We start from the raw sequence: 20,468 nt of genomic DNA on the forward strand, positions 1-20,468 counted from the left end.
TCAGAAGGCATTCGACATGGTCCCTTACCAAAGGCTACTGAAAAAACTCCACAGTCAGGGAATTAGTGGGCAGGTCCTCTCCTGGACTGAGACCTGGTTGAAGACCAGGAGAGTGGGTGTCAATGGGCAGTTTTCACTATGGAGAGAAGTGAAAAGTGTGTGCCCCAAGGATCTGTTCTGGGACCAGTGCTTTTCAACCTCTTCATAAATGACCTGTAGACAGGGTTGAGCAGTGAGGTGGCAAAGTTTGCAGACGATACCAAACTTTTCCGAGTGGTGAAGACCAGAAGTGATTGTGAAGAGCTCCAGAAGGATCTCTCAAAACTGGCAGAATGGGCAGCAAAATGGCAGATGCGTTTCAATGTAAGTAAGTGTAAAGTCATGCACATTGGGGCAAAAAATCAAAACTTCACATGGGTTCTGAGCTAATGGGTTCTGAGCTGTCTATGACAGATCCGGAGAGAAATCTTGGGGTGGTGGTGGACAAGTTGATGAAAGTGTCGACCCAATGTGCGGTGGCAATAAAGAAGGCCAATTCTATGCTTGGGATCACTAGGAAAGGTATTGAGAACAAAACGGCTAATATTATAATGCTGTTGTACAAATCAATGGTTAAGGCCACACCTGGAGTATTGTGTCCAGTTCTGGTAGCCACATATCAAAAAGGATATAGTGGAGATGGAAAAGGTGCAAAAGAGAGTGACTAAGATGATTACTGGGCTGGGGCACCTTCCTTATGAAGAAAGGCTACGGCATTTGGGCTTCTTCAGCCTAGAAAGAGACTGAGGGGGAACATGATTGAGACATACAAAATTATGCATGGGAAGGATAAAGTGGATAGAGAGATGCTCCTTACACTCTCACATAACACCAGAACCAGGGGACATCCACTCAAATTGAGTGTTGGGAGAGTTAGGACAGACAAAAGAAAATATTTCTTTACTCAGCGTGTGGTTGGTTTGTGGAACTCCTTGCCACAGGATGTGGTGACGGCATCTGGCCTTGGATGCCTTTAAAAGGGGATTGGAAAAGTTTCTGGAGGAAAAATCCATTATGGGTTACAAGCCATGATGTGTATGTGCAACCTCCTGATTTTAGAAATGGGCTATGTCAGATGCAAGGGAGGACACCAGGATGAGGTCTCTTGTTATCTGGTGTGCTCCCTGGTGGTGGTGGTGCTATTTGGTGGGCTGCTGTGAGATACAGGAAGCTGGATGGGCCTATGGCCTGATCCAGTGGGGCTGTTCTTCTTATGACAAGAAAACACTAACAAAGTCATTTGAAGTTGATGTTTTTATCATCGTGGGGCATGGCTATAGGGAGGTGCTTACCAACCGGAACTGCACTCCTGCCTAGTGACTGGGCATACCAACTATTATCTCCCTAGTTTTATCACTTGCCATGATCTCTAAACGGAACCTCTATGGTTAGGGGCAGTATTCTGAATGCCATGCTGGGGGGAGAACAGAGGAAAGGTATTTGTTAGCTTTGAAAATTCACGTGCTGCCTTTTGATCAATGCAGCCTCAAGAACGATTACAATAGGATAACAAAACAATTATAATGAACCATATGTACATTATACACACATGCACACCCCAGCATTGTGTAGTCCTCTGGCTGGAGTGACCTTACAGATGCTCCTTCATGCCCTGCTTGTGTGTTCCCAATTTAAAAAAAAAGTATCTTTACTATCCAACTTGTTATACATCCACTGTGTCAAAGTTATCAACAGCTACTAAAAACAGAAACTTTGTTACACAGAGGTGATGTGCCCCTGAATCCCAGTTGCAAAGGTGGAAGTCTAAGAACAGTGGAAGTCTATTCTTTTCATGGCTTCTAGCCAGGGTCAGGCCAAGACCTCCTGGTTCCTGGGGTAGTGTGTCCAATGTTGCCCCCCTTACCTGGTGATATGCCAGCCTCTGCTACTCCGGCTTGCTGGATTAGAAAAAGAAGAGGGGGTAGGAAGAGAAAGAGGAAGTGTGGAGGAGTAGAGACCACTCTCAAGTCCTCCACACTTTCTCTTCTACTGGAGTGGAAGAGGGGGGAGCAGTAAAGCTGAAAGATGGAAGTAGCCCCCCCCCCCAATCTGCTTCCCTAAGGTGTCTTCCTCATACAGCCTCATGGATGGGCTGATCCTGGAGGAGGGAGTGATGTGATTTGAACTCCCCATATTGTTTCTCTTTTTTTTAAACTGCTGCAAGGGGAGCCAATTTTGATCAGGGTTGCAGTGGGGGGGGGGGTCTGGGGTGATTTTTCAGTGCCCCAACTTAAATCATACACACTCCAAACCATTATTAGCTGGAGAGGGGGGACATACAGGCATGATGTGTCCAGAAACCCTTGTCTCAATTCAAGCCTGAAGGCACAGAATCAAACCAGTAGAGCAGGAGCACCTTTTGAAGAGTTCTGTGTGATGCCAGAGCTGTCATCCTGCAACAACCTTGAGTGATTCTAAGGAAAGTAAGACATGGAAACCAACCTGTAGTCTGACAGTATTCTTTTGCTCACCCTATTCCCTTACCAGTGTTAAAAGAACGTATTAAAAACATATATAATACATAAATAAAATAGTGCTTTAAAAAAAAGTATCTTAAAAAGTCCATCCTATACGGTATATGTTTACCCACAAGTAAGTGACACTTTTTAGTTCAGTGGAATTTATTTCCAAGCAAGTTGTATGTAGAATCACAGACCTGGGGTAGCCTGGGAGGGCTTTGGCCCAGACTGCTCCCATACTGTACTGTGCTGTGCACTTGAGAGTAAAATTTCCATTGATATCACACAGAATTACTCATGAGTAAAAGAAGCCTGGGTTTGGACAAGGGCTGCTGTCGCAGAGCCCACTCCCATGCATATCTACTCAGAAGTAAATCCCCATTGCAGTCACTGGGGCTTGCTCCCCAGCTAAGTATGGATAGGATTGCAGTCTCATTGCCCAACTTATTACTATTAATATTATTACTGATAATAATTATTAAAATCATTACAATATTAATAACTATTGATATTTTATTAATATTAATACCATATTAATTATTATATTAATAGACTAACAACAACAACAGTAATAGTAATACCAGCTGATAAATGTTGTGGTTTTTGTGTGTACATATGATTGTTATCTGCTGTGTGGTCATTTTGATGTGAATAAAATAATAATATTAATATTATTAACAACATAAATTTATTATATTTATCAAAGGAGCAGACCCTGCAAACCACATCCAGACATGGTCCCTGCCCCAAAGGGCTTAAAGAGAGGCAGAGGGCCTGGGAGGGCAAATCTCCTCCTCTGCCTGCAGCCAGAGCCTCCTGGCATGGTGTGTGTGCTAGGAAAGAAGCCCAGGGGTTTTGCAGGGGGGGTCTTGGGTCACCCCGCACCCCCAGGTAGGAGAATGGAACGCGCGGCCCCTTTAAATCTCAGCCTCCTCCTCCTCTCCTCCCCCTCCCCTCCGTTCCTCCTTGTTTATAACACGGAGCCACCGAACTTGCGCCTTCCCTTTCCCCCCTGGCCACGCCCCCGCCCCTGCCCATTGGCCGGCCCCCGCCAGCCTCCCCTGCCATTGGCCGCGGCGCGTGCAGGCATGTTCGGCGGTGACTGGAGGGCTGTCAGCTGACCTTTCCTTGCCAGTCCACTCCCCCCTGGTAGCTGCTGCAGCTGCTGCAGGGACTGCTGCTGGCTCTGGCAATGGTGGGCGACTGCAGCCTGCTGGGGTGGCTGCTCTGGGGCTGGGCTGTGGCTGGGCTGTGGCTGGGCTGTGCAGTGGTGCAGGGGGAGGCTGCAGCAGGCAGGGCCCCCCAGGACTCCAGGGCCACCCCAGAGACCAAGGCCCCCCTGAAGGCCTGGGCCCCCCAGGAGCCAGGACCCCCCCATCCCAAGGTGCTGGGCTTCCGCCTGGAGGAGGGGGCCTCGGCCACTGGTGGCCTCATCCGGGCCACCCCAGGGGCCACCTTCCGCCTGCGCCTCTATGGCACTGGCCTGAGCAACCGCAGCTGGCCCTGGGTGGCCTTTGTCCCTGCAGAGAACCACTGTGAAGTACTGGGTGGGGGGCCTCCTACCACATCCATCCCAGACTGGGCCCCCCAAGTGCACAGCCCTCTGCCCATTGGGGACCACGCAGCACTAGTGACAGTGGAGGTGGCCCCTGAGGGTGCTCAGGGCAGGTACCATCTCTGCAGCCCGGCGGGGCCTGGGCGCCAGTGGGCTCTGGCCGCCCTTGGCGATGCCGTCTTGGTGACCGAGGATGAAGGTGGAGGCAGGAGGGTGGCACCTGTGGCCTTGCTGCCTCCCTTGGCACCCTGGCTGCTGGGTACCCTGGTGGCCTTGTTGCTGGGTCTCTTGGCTTTGCTTCGGACGTTGCAGCTCAGCACCTTGTGGCTGGATCCGGAGGAACTGTACGTCTTGCGGGACTGTGGCTCGGAGTTGGAGCGCGAAGCCTCTAAAGTGCTGGAGCCCGTGAGGCAACGAGGGACCTTCATCCTGTGTTCGCTGCTCCTCCTGAGCTCGTTGGCCAACGCAGCTTTGGCTGTGCTTTTCTACAGAGCCGTGGGGATGCTGGCACCTGCTATCTTGGGAGTGGCAGGCCTGGTTTTCCTCCTTGCCGAGGTGCTGCCCTTTGCCATCAGTTCACGGTGGGGGCTCTTGCTCGCTCCGCGTGGGCTCTGGCTCACTCAGCTCTTCATGCTGCTCACCTTTCCCATCTCGCTACCGCTCAGCAAAGTGCTGGAACTGGCTTTGCAGCACGATACCAGCACATGCCTCCTCAGGGAGAAAATCCTGGACATGGTGCGCAACAGTGACCCGTACAATGAGTTTGTGCGGGAGGAGTTCAGCAAGAGCGCCTTGCGCAACAAAACAGTTGAGGATGTGCTGACACCCTTGGACGAGTGTTTCATGCTCAATGCCAGTGCGGTGCTGGACTTCAACAACATGTCCATGATCATGCAGAGCGGCTACACCCGCATCCCTGTCTATGAAGACGAACGCACCAACCTGGTGGACATGCTGTACGTCAAGGACTTGGCCTTGGTGGACCCTGACGACTGCACTCCTCTCAGCACCATCATCAAGTTCTACAACCACCCGCTCCACTTTGTCTTCAATGACACCAAGCTGGATGCCGTGCTGGAAGAGTTCAAACGAGGTAAAGGAGATGCTCTCAGTGGTCAAGCACATGCTTGGACCACCAGAGTCCCCAGGTTCTCTCTTTAAAGGGTCTTGGGTAGCTGGCCTGAGAAAGACCTCTGCCTGGGATCCTGGTTTTCCGACTGTGGGTTTCCTCAGAAGCATATTCAGGGTTTTTGAATGAGAAGATCAAAGGACTTCTACATAATACAGGCCAACATGCCTTTTGCTGTCTTAAAAGTTAGACCTATTCCTGGGTACAGTAGCATAGCTAGGGGTTGCAAAACACTAATTTTTGCATAGCGCTTCACTGCGGCATGCAAGCTGTCCCTCCCTCCTCTCTTGTGGAGGCATTCTGGGCTGCTAGAGCATTGCTACGGTGAGACACCATCCAAAAATCAGTGTTTTGCACCCCTTCACACTACTGCCTGGATATATTTGGGGTGCTGATTCCAAAATGCGTCGGTCTTGCCCTATCATGCCTAGTTTTGGAGATAAGGCATAGCCTTGTTAGTGAATGGTTGAAGCAGCTTCCTCATGAGGAAGCCTGCACCATGGCCGCCTCATGAGGAAGCTGCTTGAACCATTCACTAACAAGGCTATACTATATCTCCAAAACTAGACGTGATAGGGCAAAATAGATGCCATTTTTGGAATCGGCACCCCAAATTCATGCAAAATCTCTATGAATTTTTTAAAGATGTTTTTCTGGCCCTCAAGTTTATGGGCCTGATTAATCTCTCCTTGTATGGGCCTGATTAATCTCAGTTTCAGGGCCATTTGGGTGTGCTCTGGGGCACAGTCAAAAATTCCTACAGAGCAAAAGTGAGGCCTGACAGGTAGGTCCCATACCCTGTATGGCTTATGTGTCCTAGAGTCCTCTACAACAAGCTGGGGCTCCCTAGCAGATTTTCAGGGGTTCCTTGGCAGATGAGACAATGAGAAAAGGGCTCTTGGAAGGCAGGAACCTTGCAAAGGATACCAGGCTGGAGACCTCATTCTGCCTTTTGGGCACAGTCCTAACCAATTTTCCAGCACCAAAATAAGGGCAATGCAGCTCTGAGGTAAGGGAACAAATATTCCCTTACCTTGAGGGGGCCTCTGTGTCTTCTCCTCAACTGCAGGATGCTGCCCATGCCCCATTGGCACAGCTATGTCAGAGCTGGAAAGTTGGTTAGAATTTGGGCCTTTGAGTGTTGTCTGGTTGGCTACATTGAGCTGAACATGGCAGCTCTTACTGGGACACCATTTCCAGCTTTAGAATGTACTTGGGAACATACTTTAGAGTACTTAATTTCATTGCCAGCTTTAGAACCCCATTAGTTCTTCCATAGTTGTCATCTGAAAACCTAATACATAAATAGCCCATAATATCCCATAGTTTCTGTTTCCACTCAGAAAGATACTAGTCTGTACAATGAGAGTTGGGCTTTGTGTCACTTCAGAGGGTAGTCGTTTCCTCTGTTGAAGGCAGTTCTGTGTACAGGGGACACATGAGAAACCCATGTGCAAGCTGTCACATGTGAACCTCACATTTGGGTTTGGGGGGGCATGCGCGTGATGTGCTGGCAAGTTTCAGCCAGTTGCAGCGTCTCTGTGCACACACACATGATGCACTTTCCACCATGCATATGCGTGATCCACTTGCGGGGTGATTGGTGCACACTTTTTATGTTTCCCTATGCAGACTTGCTTTAGCAAGTAAGAAGACCTGATGGAATTCCTGCTGTAAATTATTTTATGTTTGTTTTATGAAATTCTGCCAGCTGTTTTTTCAAGGCACTTTACAGAAAGTCGAGAGAGCAATAAAATCACAAAGGATAAAACAATTAAAATGATAATTAAAAGCAGGAGGAAAAACATGTTGAAAGAATCATTTAAAATGCTCAGAATTTTATTTTATTTTAATCTTGCCTGGCAGCAGAAACAGAGTAGCATGGGTGCAAGGCTGAACTTTTCTGGGGAGAGTGGTCCATAAATGTCGCCACAAATAAAAAGGCTCTTTTCAGTTGCCTCCTGCTTCAGTGTCTCTAAAGGTAACCACAGTTGATGGGGAGGTTAATTGTGCATCTTGCTGTGTCCATGTTTGACCGCCTCCATCCCAGCCTCTGGTCACTTGGACCCCAAAACAATTGATACTAGCAGTGAAAGATTTTACTCAAAATATTTTCCCCCCAGCCATTTAGTTCTGTTCCCCAACATATCTGTCATTTGATGGTTCGTTATTGGTGGTTGTCCGGCTTCAGGAACCCACATTGACTCCACATCTGCCATGAAACTTGAGAGCATTGCTGAGAATTCTGGGAGGTGTTATTGGGTGTTTATTTTGCACGTGTTTGTGCCACTCTTCCTCTAAGGAGCTCATGGTGTTGTATATGGTTCCTCCTCTCCTCTTGTCCTCATAACAACCCCATGAGGTAGGTGAAGCCGAGAGAGAGTGACTGGCTCAAAGTCACCAAGGTGACTGAGTGGGGATTTGAACCTGGATTTTCCAGTTTGAAGTCCAGTTTCCGAACCACTACACCATCCTGGCTGTCAGTTCACTGAGTGCCGGCAAGGCCCATTGTTTATGTGAACAGAGGTCACCTTTGGGTCTCACTGTTGCTCTGCAGGCACTGAAAGCATTGTGTGCACTCCCCTCTAACTGCACATTTTAAGGCACACAATGATAATGGCACACAGCCTGCCTTTCAGGGATGCTTGCCCACTATTGCTGATCTTTTAATTGAGGAAACTCTGGCATGCTTCTGAGAAACCACAGCAGTCTCAGAAATGCTATATTTACACACATTCATCATCTTTGCACATCAGGGTCAAACTGTGTTTTCCACAGGAAGTAGACCAGACATATCTCTTTGTTGTGAACAAGAAGTTTCAGGGAGGAGGAAGGGAGGCAACGTGGATCGGGACCGTGGTACGCATGGAGGGGAGTTAACATTTTAACACTGTTTTTCTACCAAGCATTCAAGCACGATGCAGAGGATTTTGGGTGGTGCAGGGGGTAGGTATTAAGCCTGTCCCACTCTGCATTGCAGACCCACACCGCAGCTTCTATACAAGAAAGAAAGACCATTGCTTCACTTCCTGTGCTAAGGAAGTCTCTTTGTGGCAGCCTTAATGTAATGCATAGGCAAGTGCACCTGCCCACATAGATCCCGTGGGTGTTTGTAGCACAAGGAATGCCTGAACATGGGGGAAAGAACAGGCTTTCTTACAGTTTGGAAAGGTTTCCCTGTCTGGCCACCTGGAAGTAACCCTTCCTCTCTGGAAGCGATGGGGTCAGTGGTCATGCACAAGGCTGGCACACCTGATATACCAGGGCCTTGTGCTTGCTGCAGTAGGTAGAAATTGACCAATTTAGAACAAGCAAAAGAAAATGTGTCTTTACCCAGTGAGTAATTGATCTGTGGAACTCCTTGCCACAGGATGTGGTGATTGCTTTAAAAGACCTTTAAAGGGGGATTTAAAAATGCCTTTTAAAAGGGGATTGGACAGATTGTTGAAAAGTCACATGCTTTTGCATGCGACTAGAGAGGGTTGTGATGGTTTTGGGTACAACAGGAGAGGGTTGTGTGCGACTTTTGTGTGCACCTGGAGAGGGTTTCCTCTGATGGACTGAGGAAAAGTCTATCACAGATTGCAAGCCACGATGAGGTATGTGCAAGCTCATGCTTTTAGAGGTAGGCTACCACAGATTGCCAGATGCAGGGGAGGGCACCAGGATGCAGGTCCCTTTTGGTCTTGTGTGCTCCCTGAGGCATCTGGTGGGCCACTGTGAGATACAGGAAGCTGGGCTAGATGTTCCTTTGGCCTGATCCAGCAGTGTTATTCTTATATTAAATTTCTTCTGCCTGTAGAACTCTGTGTATGAACACAGAGAGTGTATATGTTGTTGAGGGCCAACTCTCCTGCTTCGCCACTTGCAGAGGGGTAGCCAAGTTAAGCCGCAGAGTCTTGTGTACAAAAGGAAAAAAAACGGTAGCTGTGTCAGGCCATTCGGAAAGAAGAAAAGCAAAACCATGAATCTGGTAATCCCTTTCATAAGGACCAGCCAATTAAGCACAAAATCTTAAACTGGATGCTGAGGTCAGCAGAATGGGGGGGGGGGTTTGATGAGAAGCCCTCCCCCTGCAAAGTCTGCAGTTTGTAATAGTTCTAAAATGGAGTATAGAAAGAATTAAGCAAACTTACAGTATAGTCCTGTGCATGTCTACTCAGAAGTACATTACATTGTACAGTATTTATTTAGTGGGGCTTACTCTCAGGAAAGTGCATGTAGGATAGCAGCCTTAAATAAAAGATCTCAGGTGGCACCAAGGGTTTCTGGGCAGAGGAAGGTGAGATGACAAGGGCTGTTCCCCAAGTTTCAGAATACCTAGTCCTGCAGTTTCTCTCACCCGTATCCTGTGCTAGCTAAAGCCTATAGGCCCTGTGTCAGGCAGAGAAGAGGAGTGTAGTACTCTCTTTCTCAGTGGTCGGCAACCTACAGCTTGTGGGCTGCATCTGATCCACCACTGGAAGTAATCTGACCCACACAGAGCTCAACTTGGGGGCAACCCATTTTGCCATGCACTGGACAGGGCATGGAAGAGCCACCTGCCCAGGCTTGTGGAGTCCCTGTGCAGCACAGGGAATCCGCGAGCCTAGACAGTTGACTCTTCCATGCCCTGTACAGTGCGTGGCAAATTGGGCAGGAAGCCAATCCCAATCCCAATCCCAAGAGGTTTGCCTCCCAAGCCAACCTCTATGCAGCCAGGAGCTCAGCAATTTGGATGTTCAGCGATGACGTGATGACATTATCACCAAACATTTGGCTCCTTTGCCCCCAAAAGGTTGATAACCGCTGCTCTGTATTAACAGAGGTGGAGATTAATTTACGGTAGTGGACAAGGTGGAAAGTCAATAGAAGCCAGATGGCTGGTCTTGTGACATCTTTAAAGGCTAACGGAGATATTGTAGCATAAACATTCATCGTCCATTTCACCAGCTGCGCAAAAGGTGGCAATCTAAGTTGGCATCCTATATGTCCCAGGTTGGCAGGGCAGAGAGAAAGGGGGGAATGTAACCAGTGGGGCCAATTGGCCATGAAATGAAATGGTTCCCAGCAATGACAATTCTGTCTAAAGTTTAAATATATATGAAACAAACAAGGTGACAATTCATGACAGCAGTAATTGGTGGCAACAAGAGTTTCCTGGTAATGTGGGTGATGCACTCCTGCATATGCTTTCCTGAGCATCAACCCCATGGAATATAGAAGAAATCACTTGTGACCGCATGTGCATTGAATGTGCAAGTTTGTTTGTTGATTAAGAGACTTCTGTTAACTGATCCTGGGCTGTGCCCTTAGAGCGAGTCTGTATGTCCACACTTCGCAGTGGACTAGTCCTCACTGAGGTGGTAAGATCTGTGCTTGGGCTGCATTTTAGAATGCAGGTGGGGGCTTTGCACAATTGGACACTTCTCCATACAAAAAGATAGTGCTGCTCTATGCTCGCATAGAAAACAGAGATGTCAGGGAGAAGCCTAGCCTAGAACCTTTATCTCTGGCATGCTACTTTTCTGTCTGCAGGCTTTTTTTTTTCTGTATGTCAAGGAAAAGGCTGGCATACAACCTTTATCCCTGTCATGCTACATTTCTGTCTACAGGGATCCCCCCATTTATAGTAGCATTCAGTCATGTTGAAAGCCACCCTACACACACAGACACAGACACAGACACACACACACACAAAATCTGAAACAGTTCAGTCCAGGTGTAGGCTTACGACCTCATTGAGAACCAGGCCTGTGATTCAAGGCATGGAGGCAAAAAATCCTCTGTTTCCATGGTGAGGGCATCACAGGGGCTTGTCGTCTACCAGTGTGCAGTGCAGAGACGGGGTGATGTCTTTGTGTTGTGTGAAGCTGGATGACTTCCTGGAAGTGTGGGAGAAGGCCAGCTCCTGGCATGCTTGTTTTGTTTTGATGTGACTGTGGAAGCTCATGCCACATTAAGTAGGTGAATGACTGTGTCTTTTAGACAAAGCTTTGTGTGTGCTGCTGTTTTGTGTGAGCACAAAAAAGGCCCAGACTGTGATAGCAGACATAGAATTGATTTTCATCATTGTCATTATTTTAGATAGAACAAGTTTCTAGTTCATGTTGTTTGTTTGCAGGGTTGGCCCATTTGTGAGGCTGATTGAGACATTAGTCTCAGGCAGCAGATTGGCAAGGAGGCACCTATCTCTTTCTGCCCACTTGCCTGCACTGCTCCTCCCGCCCCCTGGATTGAGGAAGGAGGAGGGTAATGGAGCAGAAGAGGGAGTGTGGCGAAGAGGAGAGAAAAATTGTGTGCTAAAGTGGTTCTCAAACTTTTTAGCACCAGGACCCACTTTTTAGAATGACAGTCTGTTGGGACCCACTGAAAGTGGTGCTGTAAGCAGAAGTGACATCATTAGTTAGGAAAATTAACACCTCCCCAAACAACAAAATCAAATTTATTATGTGAATTACAAGTTTACAATAAGCAGAAGTTTAAAAATTTATTTGAAATAAAGAAGAACCCTCCTAACCCTCCCAAGCCGTTGCTGATCCATTTAAAAGAAATTCCCCAAACATCCCAAAGGCTGCAATTCTATCCATGCTTACCTCAGGAGTAAGTTCCATTGACTGTCATTGTTAAATGCATATACATTGTTGAAAGTAGAGATATGTAGCATTTCCCCAAATGCAGTCGCATATTATTAAAAAGAAAATACACATTGAAATGAATAGGGACCCACCTGAAACTGGCTCACTACACACCTAGTGGGTCCTGGCCCACAGTTTGAGGAACACTGTGCTAGATCATTGAAGACGTGTGAAAGAAAGAAGAGCGTTGGGCAGCAATTTTCAGTTACTGTGCCATGACACATTGGTGTGCCACAAATGTTCCACAGGTGTGCCTTGGGAGTTTGGGCCATTTAATAAATGGCCACTCCCAGTCTGGGAAGCAGAAGGAGCAGAGAGACTGGTGCATCATCAATTGAGAGGAAAGCATTATTTGGCAGTTTTCCTCTGGGGTACTTTGGCTAACTTTGCTTGTTTGTTTTTAAGTATACTATATGTGTTTTAAAAGATTTATCCCTGTTCCTTCATCAGCTGGTCACTAAGGCATTCCAACCCATGAAAACAGCCGAAAGAACTACTCAGCAAGCCTTGTTCCTCTGCACAACATGTTTGTACTATGAGGACTAGTCAGTTTAGCTCAGATTTTGTGCAACTTTCTGCACATGCCTGGTCCCCAAAAGTTCTCTCAACCTTGTCTTTTAGAAACTGCTTCCAGCTGGGTCTGATGTGTTTCTCTCCAGGGTCTCCTAAGTCTGCACCCACCCCACCACCAACCTGCCTGCTTCCCCCTTCTGTTTTTCTCCCTGTGGAAACTAGCATGACATAATTGGGTTTCACATAACTTTAAAATATGTCCAGCATTGCAGGAACTCTTTCAGCTCTGTCCCAAGAATAACAAAGCCTGCGGATGCCCTGGCCAGAGAGGTGATGAGGCCTTTGATTTCGGTCATGAGGGAGTAATGCAAAACAATGCTCTCTAAATGACCCCCCACAAAATTACTCTCGTTCCCATTCTTGCCTTCTCCCAAGGAGCCAGCAAGCCCCAAAGGGAGCATCCCTCTGACAGAACTCCAAGCCATCTGGCGTACCCTCCAAATATAGACTCTCTCCAGATGGCTGAAGCATCTCTGAGGTCCTCTATGTTGGCTGATGGTGATGGGAGAAACCTCCAGCAAAAGGAGATTGTCTGAACTTTGGTACCCACTTTTCAGGCTGAAGGAAGCAGGGCATGTAAACGCATGTGAGTCAGGATCTTGCCAACCTGCACATGATGCTGAGTTCTGCAATTGGTACTCCCCATGTAATTCCAGCTATGGGGATCTCATTCCATATGGGTCTAAACCTAATCCTCCCATATGGGTCAGAACCATGGCATGGGGGAGCCCTTTCTTCTTTTTCCACAGCCCTGCCCCAAATTCTTCCCAACTTGCTGTTAGGCATGGAGGGGAAAACCTGCAGGCACAAAGAAGAATTAGTAATTTTAAAAATATAATACATGATGATGATGATGATCCAACAGATTGTAGAAGAAAATCTGAAGATTTTCAGAAGAAAACTACATGGGGATTTGTAATGCACAGATTGGCCCAAATGCTCTGGGAATATTGAGCAAGCTCATATAATTTCTGTTATGCTGAACTTCCCTTTTGTGTTGCGTAACTTGTTCTTCGGTCATTGGTGTTTTATGGCTGTTGTTAAGCCATCGATTGTTGTTTCAGTGTAGTAGCTTCTGAAAAGCTTTTGTTTCCCCTTTTCAAATTAAGAATAACACAGTCCTTCGCCTTAAAAGTTATTCCTGGGTATATTTGGGGTGCTGATTCCAAAAATGGCACCAGTTTTTTGCCCTATCACGTCCAGTTTTGAAGATATGGCATAGCCTCATTCAAGCAGTTTCCTTACGAAGAAGCCTTACTCCATTGCTCAGGTTCAAAATATATACCCAGCTGCTGCAAGAGCTGGAACACTAGCTCAGAAGGAACTGTTACAATTAAATACACAGGTGCAAAAGAATCTTCTCTGCGTATGTTGCATTGATCGTCCTTCATTTCACTTGGAATTTCTTGCAGCTAAAGCTGGTCGCCTGGGCTGAAAAGGAGCTGGGATCAAAATGATAGCACAAATATGGGCCGTGTCTCTGAAGTTTGATGGAACTGGAAAGGTGAACATCTTACCAAGAAACAGCATAGTTCTGACCTAGCTTCAGACTGGAATGAGCACCCAGGGCCAGCTCGTCCATGGGGCCAACTGGTTGCCAAAGGGTGATAGGGTACCCTCTTCCATCCCACCTGCCTGCTTCCACCACTGTTCTTCTGCCTTCCTAAACAGGAAGTAAGGACCAGAACTGAAGAGGAAGTGTGGAGGAGGGTGAGTGGTGGGCCATCCTGCCTTCTTCTCAGACTCCACACACTTTGGTGAAAAAAATCCCTTCTTTCCACGTTGTAGAGAAAGGCACTGAGGGACACTGGGGAAGAGTTTGCACTTGAAGAGTGAAGAGTTTGAACTAAAGAGCAAACACTTAAGTAGGTCTGATAAAGTAGAAGCAGTTTCATAGAACATTTACACGCACACACATTCTTGGCTTCATCTGTGCAGTTGGTTCTTCACACACTTCACAGGACTAGGCTGACGTCACCCCCAACAGGGACCCAGGTCCCACCCTGCACATGTGCAAGAGCATATGGAGCGCCAAGGGAAGATCAAAGGCAGGGTGGGAATTAAAGCGAGCTGATGTGACAGCTGGGCATTAAGGGTGACCGCCGCCTGCTATGTTCTGGGTTCCCCACCTCAACCCAGCCCTGCCATAAGGCACAGGGTTTGGAGATGTTGTTTTTCTTACTATTAAGAGGTTGTTGTTGTTGGATTGTTCCCTGGGATGCCCAGTAAGCAGATCTGAGCACAGATAAAAGGCACTACCCACTGTCGCGCCTGCCTGACACCTTCCCATGTCATGCTGAACCACGATTGAGCATTGGGGCCTGTTTTGGGGTGTCAAAGTGAATGCAAAATGCCTTTGAGCGTGTGCAGGTCATCTTTGCCTTTTCAGATGACCTCTGTACAAGGTCAGCAGTGTGGCTTACAGGAAGGTTTCTAGGATCTCCAATAAAGGGGTGCTGGGTCTCTGGCAGTCCTCCTTGGTGCTGGAATCGGTGTCCATACTTAAGAACACTATTCTGGAGCTTTCTCTAACCCAGGGGTGCCCAAACCCCTGCCCTGGGGCCACTTGTGGCCCTCGAGGACTCCCAATCTGACCTGTGGGGAGCCCCCAGTCTCCAGTGAGCCTCTGGCCCTCCATTGACTTGCTGGAGCCCACACTGGCCCAGTGCAACTGCTCTCAGTGTGAAGGCCAACTGTTTGACCTCTCACATGAACTGTGGAACGAGGGCTCTGTCTGCTGCTTACTGTTTCGTATTTGTGATGCAGCAGCAGCAGCAAAGGAAAGGCCAGCCTTGCTTTGTGCAAGGCCTTTTACAGGCCTTGAGCTATTGCAAGACCTTCATTCATTCAGATAAGTTCCATCTCTAATATATTCATTTATGTACATTTATTCACATTTGAAATGTAAATTAATTCTTTTTTATTTCCTGGCCCCTGAAATAGTGTCGGAGAGATGATGTGGCCCTCCTGCCAAAAAGTTTGGACACCCCTGCTCTAACCCAAGCACCGTAACCTCCACACTCCATCATAACCAGCATTTAAATAGTGGTCACAAGCATCCAAATCTTGCCAAATACAGCCTCCCCCTTACAACAGTCCTGCAAGGCAGGTTAGAAGTATTATTCCCATATAGCAGATGAAAAGGCCGAGAGGGAATGTTGCTTGCCTTAATGAGTGCCTCAAATAAATTCATGACAGAAGTACAGAGCACTCTCAGTATCTGCAGGGGATCTGTTCCAGGACCCAAGGATACAAAATTCCATGGATGTCGAAATCTATGGGCAGCCTGCACAGCCTGAACACGGGGGTCTTGGCTGGCACTGGCATCATGGCAACTTCACTCGTGGGGATGGTGGCAGCCCAGAGGGGACCTCAGCCAATGATGCAGTGAAGAAGCAGGCACTCAAACCATAAGCTGACTTTCCCATACGCTCTTGGATACTTTCTAAAACAAAAACGGGAGATTTGCTGGTCTCAGAAGGGTTGTTCCTAAAACCAGAGTGCTTTCCTCACCCCACATAAGAACATAAGAACAGCCCTACTGGATCAGGCCATAGGCCCATCTAGTCCAGCTTCCTGTATCTCACAGCGGCCCACCAAATGCCCCAGGGAGCACACCAGATAACAAGAGACCTCATCCTGGTGCCCTCCCCTACATCTGGCATTCTGACTTAACCCATTCCTAAAATCAGGAGGTTGCGCATACACATCATGGCTTGTACCCCATAATGGATTTTTCCTCCAGAAACTTGTCCAATCCCCTTTTAAAGGCGTCTAGGCTAGACGCCATCACCACATCCTGTGGCAAGGAGTTCCACAGACCGACCACACGCTGAGTAAAGAAATATTTTCTTTTGTCTGTCCTAACCCGCCCAACACTCCATTTTAGTGGATGTCCCCTGGTTCTGGTATTATGTGAGAGTGTAAAGAGCATCTCCCTATCCACTCTGTCCATCCCCTGCATAATTTTGTATGTCTCAATCATGTCCCCCCTCAGGCGTCTCTTTTCTAGGCTGAAGAGGCCCAAACGCTGTAGCCTTTCCTCATAAGGAAGGTGCCCCAGCCCCGTAATCATCTTAGTCGCTCTCTTTTGCACCTTTTCCATTTCCACTATGTCTTTTTTGAGATGCGGCGACCAGAACTGGACACAATACTCCAGGTGTGGCCTTACCATAGATTTGTACAACGGCATTATAATATTAGCTGTTTTGTTCTCAATACCCTTCCTAATGATCCCAAGCATAGAATTGGCCTTCTTCACTGCCGCCGCACATTGGGTCGACACTTTCATCGACTTGTCCACCACCACCCCAAGATCTCTCTCCTGATCTGTCACAGACAGCTCAGAACCCATCAGCCTATATCTAAAGTTTTGATTTTTTGCCCCAATGTGCATGACTTTACACTTACTGACATTGAAGCGCATCTGCCGTTTTGCTGCCCATTCTGCCAGTCTGGAGAGATCCTTCTGGAGCTCCTCACAATCACTTCTGGTCTTTACCACTCGGAAAAGTTTGGTGTCATCTGCAAACTTAGCCACTTCACTGCTCAACCCTGTCTCCAGGTCATTTATGAAGAGGTTGAAAAGCACCGGTCCCAGGACAGATCCTTGGGGCACACCGCTTTTCACCTCTCTCCATTGTGAAAATTGCCCATTGACACCCACTCTCTGCTTCCTGGCCTCCAACCAGTTCTCAATCCACGAGAGGACCTGTCCTCTAATTCCCTGATTGTGGAGTTTTTTCAGTAGCCTTTGGTGAGGGACCGTGTCAAACGCCTTCTGAAAGTCCAGATATATAATGTCCACGGGTTCTCCCGCATCCACATGCCTGTTGACCTTTTCAAAGAATTCTATAAGGTTTGTGAGGCAAGACTTACCCTTACAGAAGCCATGCTGACTCTCCCTCAGCAAGGCCTGTTCGTCTATGTGTTTTGAGATCCTATCTTTGATGAGGCATTCCACCATCTTACCCGGTATGGATGTTAGGCTGACCGGCCTATAGTTTCCCGGGTCCCCCCTCTTTCCCTTTTTAAAAATAGGCGTGGCATTTGCTATCCTCCAATCTTCTGGCACCGTGGCCGTTTTGAGGGACAAGTTGCATACCTTAGTCAAGAGATCTGCAACTTCATTCTTCAATTCCTTAATAACCCATGGGTGGATGCCATCAGGGCCCGGTGACTTATTGATCTTTAATTTATCAATGAGGTCTGAAACATCTTCTCTTTTAACCTCTATCTGACTTAACTCCTCGGTTAGGAGGGGCCGTTCGGGCAGCGGTATCTGCCCGAGGTCTTCTGCCGTGAAGACAGATGCAAAGAACTCATTTAATTTCTCTGCCATCTCTAAGTCTCCTTTTATCTCCCCTTTCCCTCCCTCACCATCCAGAGGGCCAACTGCTTCTCTGGCGGGTTTCCTGCTTCTAACATATTTGAAGAAGCTTTTATTATTCCCCTTAATGTTGCTGGCCATGCGTTCCTCATAGTCTCTCTTGGCCTCTCATATCACCTTCTTACATTTCTTTTGCCACAGTATATGTTCCTTTTTATTCTCCTCATTAGGGCAAGACTTCCATTTACGGAAGGAAGCTTCCTTGCCCTTCACAGCCTCTCTAACTTGGCTGGTTAGCCATGCGGGCAACCTCCTGGATTTAGTGGAACCCTTCTTTCTTTGCGGTATACACCTCTGCTGTACACCTTCCTTCTAGAGTAAGCTCCAAGTTCCCTGGAAATGGAAACCAGAGTCTAGAAGGTCAGTCCAAGGAAGCCAACTGACCAGGCTACCACCAAGTCCTTGGCATCTGTACTTGTCCTGGATAGCTTTGGCTCTGAATAACTGTTAGGGGGCAAAGGAAGGTGGCTCTTTGCTCTGAACAGAAAGGACTGGGCAAGTAACTGGTAAAAATAGCAAGAGTTTGTCAAAAAGTTGGGAAAGGCGTACTGGGAGAAGGACAAATGGAGAAAAACAGGCAAAACAGGTCTTAGAATTCAAAGCAACATGGAAAACAAGAAATTCTGATGCAGATTCTTAATCCATTTCCTGTCTGGTGTGGCTGACTTAGGATGCTTGGAAGCATCACTGATGTTCTGTGGTGAGAAGGGGCAGCTCTGTCAACATTTGATGACACTGAAGCAAAGCATCCAAGTTTAGATTAGTTTCTTATACTGTACAAACAACTCTTGAGTCCAGATTACACTGCTTTGATTGACTAGTCTAAAGGTGCTAGAGTCTGGGATCTGGGGTTGAATTGCCTCTGGCACCTGGTTGTGTGAATGGTCTTGATTCCAATAATCAGATGCTAACACAGCTCAGCAGGTGCTGGGCAGTTCCTGCTGGTTTGTTTGTTTCACCTGGCCAGGTCTGTGGCACCCTGTTAAATTCTTTGTGGATGTGCACAGGAGACTCAGAATGGCAGAGATGGCCAAGCCTGCTTCTGTTGCATACACATAGGGATTTCCTATTAAGGTGGCAATTTTCTTTTCATAGCACACTGACCTCCATGGTCTTTGCCTCTTGTGATGTCACTTCCTGCTTCTGGGAGACTCTTCTGGATTCTGCAACTCCAGCTCCAGAGGGACAGACAATTCATTACTACAGACAGCTATTTAGAAACAGAGCCACAGAACCCAGAAGAGATTTTCAGCTATTTTCAATGCCAAACTCCTGCAGAACACCTGTGGACAGACCTTTTGTGGCACACTGAAAATTGCTGAGTTACACCATGCATCGTACATAAATGCAGACTGGCTATTCGGCCACAGGAATTTCTGAGCAGTGCAACAGTCTAGTGCAGCAGTTTTCAAATGTCCGCAAGTGTGCCACAAGATCTGGATCTGGATCTAGCAGTTGAAAATCGTTGAAAAACTCACCTAGGTTCTGTGGCTCTGTTTCTAGGGCAACTGTCTGTAGTAGTGAATTGAGCCGGCAGAGGAAGAAGGACAGACAATTCATTACTGCAGACAGTTGTCCTAAAAATGGAGCCGCAGAACCTGGAAGAGTTTCTCAACACTTTTCAACCGCTATGCTCCAAACTCCTGTGACAGACATGTCGACCTTTTGTGGCACAACAATGTGCTGCAGTACACCAGTTGAAAAATCACTGCATTAAGGTGAAGCATCTCAGATAGCACCTGGGTTGAAGGACTGGATCCAGATTAGATTCCCAGTGGGGACAAAAGGGTTTTCTTTGGTCACCTGGAGATTGTTGCGGATTCTTGGAGACTCTAAGCCAGTCCTGGAGGGTGGACAACACAATGTGAAATGTGAGTAGTACAATAGGTCCATGACCTTTTGATGCAGAGCCTGGCTGCACACCTGATAAGAACAAGAATGGTCTGTTCACAACCGAAATCGTAGTTGTGACCAGGCTGCTCTGTTTTTACCTTGTATGCATCCAGGCTTGGTGCAGAAATGTCACAACCTCCTGTACCTGTTGCGATTTCCCCTCTCTGTGCTCGTGTGCTATGTATGTGTGTCTCTCTGCCAAGGACAGCGCTACCTGCCAAGTACAGGCCAATCAAACAGCAGAAATGACATGGCACAGATTCAGCAACTCAGAAAACCAGCAGAATTTAATAAGTGACAGAATCAGAATGTTCTTGGATGCAACAGCCAGAAAGCAGCCCCTGATGAATTGGCATCAAGTCGGCCTAAGAACCAGCTGTGAGCAGAGAAGAATTGGGACCTGGCAGACCTCCTGATGGAGGGCATTCTTCAGAACTGGCACCTCCACTGAGTTTTGGTGTTTGTTCCCATTTATTCTGTTCCCCCCCCCCAATATTTTTACCCTGCTTTCCCAAAGTCCAAAACTGCTGACAGCAAGTACTAACACCTTTTAAATAAAATAAAAATTGCCAGATTGAAAAATAAAGAGCCACCGGTTCAAATTGAAAGCCAACGATGTCTTAAAAGGTGGTGGATTTCATCTCAAGATAGTAAGCTACAGCTTTAGAGCAGGGCTGGCAACATCCGGCCCGTGGATCTGGCCTGTCATCCAAAGTAATCTGACCCTCACAGAGCTCTGTTTGGGGGGGCTTCATCTTTGGCCCAATTTGCTGTGCACCAAACAGGGAATGGTTCCAGTGCGCAGCAAACCGAG

At 47.5% G+C, this 20,468-nt stretch overlaps 1 protein-coding gene across 2 annotated transcripts in view; it reads left to right on the forward strand.

The window, feature by feature from the left end:
* Positions 1-3,648: 3,648 nt before the first annotated feature.
* The window catches only part of CNNM3 (cyclin and CBS domain divalent metal cation transport mediator 3), a 39,750-nt gene continuing 22,930 nt past the window's right edge, over positions 3,649-20,468 (forward strand). For both annotated transcript variants that reach the window (XR_010794976.1, XM_066639449.1), the window contains exon 1: positions 3,649-5,146. Coding sequence is in view for 1 of the 2 variants with exons in the window: in XM_066639449.1 (XP_066495546.1) it covers positions 3,691-5,146 (1,456 nt within the window). In the remaining variant the exon portion in view is untranslated. The remainder of the gene's footprint in view (positions 5,147-20,468) is intronic.

The sequence above is a fragment of the Tiliqua scincoides genome, chromosome 11 (assembly GCF_035046505.1).
Source record: "Tiliqua scincoides isolate rTilSci1 chromosome 11, rTilSci1.hap2, whole genome shotgun sequence".
In the NCBI taxonomy this organism is placed as follows: domain Eukaryota; kingdom Metazoa; phylum Chordata; class Lepidosauria; order Squamata; family Scincidae; genus Tiliqua; species Tiliqua scincoides.